Source organism: Melozone crissalis, unplaced genomic scaffold, assembly GCF_028551555.1.
Source record: "Melozone crissalis strain CALT ecotype California unplaced genomic scaffold, PUWL_Pcris_2 ptg000029l_1, whole genome shotgun sequence".
In the NCBI taxonomy this organism is placed as follows: Eukaryota; Metazoa; Chordata; class Aves; order Passeriformes; family Passerellidae; genus Melozone; species Melozone crissalis.
Window position 1 is genome coordinate 14,011,390 of NW_026535807.1, and position 7,030 is coordinate 14,018,419.

Genomic DNA, 7,030 nt, shown 5'->3' on the forward strand with positions numbered 1-7,030 from the left:
ACCCTTTTTAAGGGGGAACTACCAGAACTCTGAGCATTCACTACTGGCAAGTTTGGGAATACACTCCAAGATCCTTTCTGTTCTACAACAGCAAATGACAGATTATTTATTTCACTGTGCAGAGGTAGCTTTTTAAGCACACTAGCTCAACACAAATAGCACTTTTGCCTCCTAAGCACTATAGAAACCCTAAGCTATTTAATCCTTATACAACCTGTTTGAAACAGGCTTTAAAACACTCTCTTGCTAAGAAAAGAAACCAGCAGTAGAACCATTGAAGAATATTTATATTTGAGATTTTCTCTCCTTCAAAATAACCAAAACAAAGGAAGCCACAACAGCCAGTGATAACCAGGCTTTCAGAGAGAACATGTGGTCACTAAAGCCTAGCAAACAAGCTGCACAAAATAACAGAAACCTTTAGAACATGCTTGCTTACTTTGCCAGGCAATGCTGTCCAGGCCACGTGCCATCTTCATTTTTCACTTCTATTAAAACAACCTGAAAGAGAGTGCAGGTAATAAAGGTAACTGCAAGTCTGTTACACATTTTGCAAAAGCATTAGCAAATCCCATTGTCAATGTTTGCTCAAAGTACATAAAAGCAAGTGAAAAAATATACACATCAGCAAAAGCACTACATTAACAAAAAAAAAAAAGAGAGAGAAAAAGTTATGCCCCTTACCTGACCCTGATAGAGCCCTGCATCTTGCACTGTGCTATCCAGCTTGCTGAGCTGCTCATAAGTGTTACTCATGTATCTGTTCCATAGCCTGGTTTCCTTCTCAGCTGGGATATTGAATAGTTTTCTCATTTCTTTCTCGATGGTAGCTGTTCAGGAGAAAGTAAAAACACCAAAATTCCTAAAACATGAGTGCTTTAGGAGAAACACTATGACACTCATTCAGCAAGGAGGTACATCGCTTGTCCTTCAAGATCCTTCAAGCAGAAAACATATTCTGGAAGTTATAATTGCTCATATAGTTTGTCAAATATTAAGTCTGAAAAAATGAAAAACTTATGGTTTTAGTCACGTATTTGCCCAAAAGCCCTCAAACCAGTAACATGCAGAACACTCTGAGAACTTTCTGCCCAAAGGCCAACTTCTCTTCATCTGAAAACACAGGTTCAAGTTTTCAGTTACCACTGTCAAGTTGCCCATAAAGATGCTGAGCTGGTTTTGCATGGCCCTGCACTTTGGTAGTGGGAGAGGCCACAGAGGTGGCTCCTGTGAGGAGCTGCTGGAAGCTCCCAGCATGTCCAGCAGAACAATCCCTGATGGCTCTGAACAAGGACATGCTGCTGGCCAAGCATGGGCCACTCAGAGAGGGTGGTAACATCTGTGATTACATATTTAAGAAGAAAACCAAAATAAACTGCACAAAGTTATTTCCTAGTCAGAGAAGTGGAGGAGGTGAGAACATGTGAGGGAAACAACATGGAGACACCAAGGTCAGTGGCACAGGAGGGGGAGGAGGTGCTGCAGGTGCCAGAGCCTCTGCAGGCTGCAGTGAGAGCAGGGTGAAGCAGCTGAGCCCCTGCAGCCCATGGAGACCCAGGGGGGATGCAGAGATCCACCCACCGTGCCTGCAGGAGGCTGTGATCCAGCAGAAGCCCCAGTGGAGAGAAAGGGCCCAGCTTCCAGGCTGGAGCAGCCTGTCCTTGGAGGGCTCCACCCCGTGGGAAGAGAGACCCCCATCACAGCAGTTTTGGGAGGGCTGTGTGCCCGTGGGAGGGGCTCACGTTGCAGCAGTGTTGGGAGGATTGCTGCTCATGAGATTGGACCCACACCAGAGCAGTACAAGGAGAACTGTCACCCGTGGGAGGGATCCCACAGCCCCACAGGGGAAGGGTTCCTCTCCTGGAGCAGCAGAAGAAAACCTCAGATGATAAACTCACCAAATCCCCATGGCCTGTTGGTGGGAAGGAGGGAGGGGCTGGGGGAAGAAAAGGTGTTTTTAAGGGCTTATTTTTACTTCTCATTATCCTCCTGTGATTCTGTTAGTAATAAACTGTATACCTCTAAGTCGTGCCTGTTTTGCCCTTGCAGTCTTTTCTCTCAGTCCTTATCTCATCAACCCTTTGTTAATTTTCTTCTCTCCTCTGCCCAGCTGTGGCTGGGGAGGGTGAGTGAGCAGTTTTTGAGGGTGCCTGGCATTTTGGCCAGTGTCACACCACAACAGATGCTTTCTTCAGTTTAGTACTGTACATACAGGACAGCTGACATTCAGCATTTTAACATGTGAAAAATATAGCAATGAGAGAGAGAGAAAAGTCAGATTTGCTCCAGTCTGGAGGTTCTGGAGGCCAGAGATTATCTCCTGAGACAGCCTCAGAGCACAGCTTCACCTATCAGAGAGCTACTTACCAACAGTATCTGCCTTGCTGAAGTGGCAGCTGATGACATTGTCGGGATCGCTGCTCTCACACAGCTTCAGCTCCAGGAGATAAACCTCGACCTTGTAGTGCTTCACAAAGAGCCCATACTCCACCACCTGCACACAGGGAGCAAGGCAACACAGAGCTGCAGCACTGAGCACTCCTCTGGAGCAAGGCAACACAGAGCTGCAGCACTGAGCACACAGCTGTAAATGCTGTGAGCCTTGTGGAGAGTTGAGAGTCAAGCCATAAACTGAACACTGATTGCTCCCACATTCAGTCACCAGCTTGTTTAGGAGGTTTTGTTTGGTTTTTAAAATGGGAAATCCCAGTGCTTTCCTTCCACAGGGCAAAGTTCCAGAGGTCCATATCACAGCTGAACTAGCAGTGTCAGCTAACCACTCATGAGAAATACTTGATAACACAAAGCATTCTAGAAGACAATTACCTTTTGACTCTAGTATTTGGTTAAGTTTTATAAAACAATTAAACCAAGCTGGAACACTGGAGCAAAATCTCTTCTACCAGAAGAGAGCAAACCAAAGCATTCATTATTTTTCTGCACAGTACACAGAACCTGCCTCAATACTCTCTCCTAGCAAGAACAGAAAAGTACCTCTGAAGTTGTTTGGATGCCACTGCTTAATTTCAGAGTATCTTTCAAATCAACTTTGCATTTGACACAATATTCCAATAGGTACATTTACTCATGCCACTAGCTTCCAGCATATTTTTTAAATAAATTCCATAAAACTGGACACCATTCTTCACCTACAGATCATAGAACACATTATGCCAGAAAAGAAAAGCACATTTCACAGGCCAGTTATGAGACAACTGCAATGTAATAGGAAGAGTAAGAAAAAAAAGAAAACCCCACACCTCAATTCTCTCCAGAGTGCTTGGCAGCTACAAAGCCTCTGAAAATGGGAACATATTTCATTAAAAAAACTGGTCTAATTTTTAAAAGTAACAGTGAGAGGCATTTGGACAATGCCCTTAATTTGCTTTAACTTTCAGTCAGACCTGAATTGGTCAAGCAGTTGGACCAGATGATTAAGTCCCTTCCAACTGAAATATTCCATTCTATTCCTGTGACACCAAACTTGGTATGATCTACACCTAACATATTACAGAAAAAACTACCCAGCTTTGGAAAGAAACAAAGAATTAAGACCTAGACTTATAGTGACAATTCTACTAAATTATGCTTCCATTTCTGAGGATTGCTGCTTTTAGAAGGTTGTACTAGATATGCAAGGTGCTTTAAAGGTAAATAATTAACAAACACATTTGAAAAGATCTTCAGTACTTTGCTGTTACAACAGAAAGTAAAACTCCCTGTTTAAACAGCTTCTTGACAAGCAGAGCAGACTTGTTTTCAGGAAAGAAAAGAAACCAAGTCAAAAGTTTCCATTTATTTTTCAGAATAAATGTCACTAAACGTGACTTCCTGTTCTCCAGCATTCTGTAGTTAGAAACAAATAAGAACCATATACAGAAAAGAAAAGAACTCTTTCCAAGAAGTTCCTGATCAGATCATTGTGTCCATCAGGATGGAGGAATGGAGTCTCTAATCACCTGCAGATGTCTTTTAAACTGCATCTGAGCAGCTTCCTTGTTCTCTGCCAAAGGACAGCTCATGTCATGCCACTGCCCAGCAATCTCAGCACAACCCAGCTGCTGAGGAAGCACATTAATAAACCTTCCCACAGGACTCCAGAGATGACTGCCCAAAAACATGGTTTGAGACTATCAAAAGAAACTGAACCACAAATAAATCAAGTCTAATCCTCCTGTACTTGGCTCTGATCATCAAACACAGAGATGGAAGAAGTATCTTTTAAAACCATGAAGATGCCTGAAAATCACTTCCCAGATCCTACTTTTATGGATGTTTTTATGTATGAATTACAGTTGATCCATCTTTAGGAAAAGTCTTAAGGCACTCAAGGACAAGTTTAACTGCTTGACTTTTAATGCAATCTGGGGAATACTGTAACCAGATCCTGCCCACATCCTACTCAGGTGCAGCAGGGCAGCTTCTGTGTCTCACTGACCCACTGGATTTTTGTAAGATGCTCTTACATCCCACAAACCTACTATTCTGCTATATTTTAGCATTTTCTTAAATATAAAAACCCCTTTCAGTTATCAGGTTAACAACAGAGACTGACAGTTTCATAGCAATTCAAAACTTGAAAAATTTACTCTTAACTAGACCCAGAAAAACCTGGCATGTCAGGTCTGTAAACCAGCACAAGCTCTGAGCTCTACCCCCTTGGTTACTGCACCACTGAAAGCAGCATCAGATACCACAACAAAAGAAGGCTCATGCAGTTAAGGCCAAGTGTTTCCCCAACACCTCCCAAATCTCTCGTCAAATTTCAATTTTTTTCAGAAAAGGGAGTGTGCCACAAAAAAAGGGCTTTGTGACAGCAATCAGCCAGCTCAGGAAGGAAAGCTCCCTCACTTGGAGAGGCACTGATCACTGACAGCACCAGTTCTCCCTGTCAGCACAGACTCACAATTCCTCAAGACGTTACATGTTGCTCTAAAACCACATCTCCTTTACATGCTGTAATTATTTTCTCCTCTCCTGCTTCTTGCTTCCATGGGAGTTCTGCCTGCTCAGCTGAGTGAACCTGAAGTAACCCAGGTGATCCTGGGTTAACTCACCACTCCTAAGACATCAGAATTTCTTACTACCTGCAATTTCTAGCCCACACTGAATGACAACGTTCGAGCACTTCCTGATCTTACTTCCCTGCTGGTGCCACACTTTGCTAGGTCTTGCACACCTGAAGTAACCCTTACTTACAACACAGTGCTGCTTAAACATAAGTGCTGTTAATTCCATACATTATATCAACACTTGGTGTAGTGATTAGTTTCTTAATGAGCCCCACACACTGGCATTGCTCAATTTAGTCAGAACAACTGGCTAAAACTAAAATAAAAACAAAAATCCTTTTACCTATACACTTTCCAAAAAAAAACCAACCAACCAACCAAAAAAAAAAAAACCCAAACAAAATGAAAACAAACACTTGCCAATTTCACCTTACACAACAGGTTATGTATGTTATGTATTCAGAATGCTGACTGCAATTGTCAACCAAAAATATGACTTACAGAACAAAACCATATATCCATCTCTTTAGAAAGATTTTAGAAACACAGAATTTTGGAAGAGAAAATAAAAATCACCTTACACTCCAGAAGAAGCCCCTGATCCATCTGTACTAAAAGATTCATTCTGTCTTGGAAGACAAAACCAGTTTGACCAACAACTTACACTGATCCACAAAGTACAGACTACTCTATGCAATATAAAAGCACTGTACTAGTCCAAAGAATCATAACCTGAATAAGGTTCAGGGTTCTTGTTCCAGATAAACCATCAACTCAGAACCCCTAAACATTCAGGCATTTTGGCTGAAATACAGGCAAGCTGTTCTTTTAGACAAGGCAAAAAGACATCAAGTTATTATCTCCAAAGAGCTACTGAGAATGCTGTCTTAGCTGGCATATGGCAAAATAAACCGTTTACGTTTGATGGAGATCAAAAAATGAAACCAGGACGAGGAGAAGTCGATTCAGCCATACTTACTTTCCTCACAATAGGCTGCTGTCCGTCTATACAGCCGTACCACGCTACTAGTTTGTTCCAGGCTTCGGTGGGCACCAGCACGTAATCCAGCTCATCAATGAGGTGTTCTTTCAAACTTTGAGTTTGCGGATCTAAAAGGAGACAGACGGCAGAGAGCAGGGCATCAATCAGCGCCTTTTCCTCTCCAGAGGCACACACGTAGTGCCAGGACACGGAGGAACAGCGGCGCTCCGGGGGGCAGAGCCCGGCCGGTCCCCTCACGGCCAGGGCGGAGCGGCCGCGCGGCCCCTGCAGCGCCCGGCTCCGAAAGCGAAAGCGGCGCGGGGAAGTTCCCGGCCGAGCCCCGGCCCCGGCCCGAGCCGCGGCCCCGCTGCCCGCGGCACTCACCGCCGAACAGGCCCGAGTTGTCGATGGGCCCCGGGAACAGGCCCGCGTTGTCGACGGGGCCCGGGAAGAGGTTGGGATCGCCGGCGCCGAACATGTCCCAGCTGTCGAAGCCCACGTACTTCTTCCATTGCTTGAACCACCGGCTCTCCACCAGGTACCTGCAACACACGGCACCGCCCGGCGCGGCCCCTCAGCGGCGGCGCGGCGCGGCCCGGCCCGCAGGCCCCGCCGCCCGCAGGGGAGGGGGACGGGGAGGGAGGGGAGGCGCGGGTGTGCTCACCAGGACTCGCCGGGCCGGAGGGCTGTGGCCAGGAGCGGCCCCAGCTCGGCCCGCTGCTCCGCCGGGTCCGGCCGGGTCCGTTCCCCGCCGGCCGCGGCCGCCGCCATGTCCGTGCGCGAGACCCGGCGCGGGCGGAGGTCGGAGCGCGCGCGAGCGCGCGGGCGGGCACGCGCTGGGCGAGTGGGAGGGACCCGCCCCGCCCGCGCGCGCTCCGTGACGGGGTGGGCGGGGCCGCGCGCGCTATGGCGGCGGCCGCCATCTTGCGGCGGCACCGTGAGGGTGCTTGGGAGGGGTGGGGTGTGCGCCGGGCTGAGTGCCCGTACGAGGGCTGCAGGGGGAGCCCGGGGAGCAGGAGCACTGCCCGCGGGGATA

At 46.8% G+C, this 7,030-nt stretch overlaps 1 protein-coding gene across 1 annotated transcript in view; it reads right to left on the reverse strand.

Moving 5' to 3' along the window:
- USP4 (ubiquitin specific peptidase 4) overlaps nucleotides 1–6,765 on the reverse strand; it is a 31,919-nt gene extending 25,154 nt beyond the window's left edge. Inside the window, exons 1-6 of the mRNA XM_054280792.1 lie at nucleotides 6,659–6,765; nucleotides 6,379–6,536; nucleotides 5,992–6,122; nucleotides 2,368–2,494; nucleotides 685–830; nucleotides 440–501 (exon numbers count right to left, since the gene is read on the reverse strand). Of these exons, the coding sequence (XP_054136767.1) occupies nucleotides 440–501; nucleotides 685–830; nucleotides 2,368–2,494; nucleotides 5,992–6,122; nucleotides 6,379–6,536; nucleotides 6,659–6,765 (731 nt within the window). The remainder of the gene's footprint in view (nucleotides 1–439; nucleotides 502–684; nucleotides 831–2,367; nucleotides 2,495–5,991; nucleotides 6,123–6,378; nucleotides 6,537–6,658) is intronic.
- Between the last annotated feature and the right edge of the window lie 265 nt (nucleotides 6,766–7,030).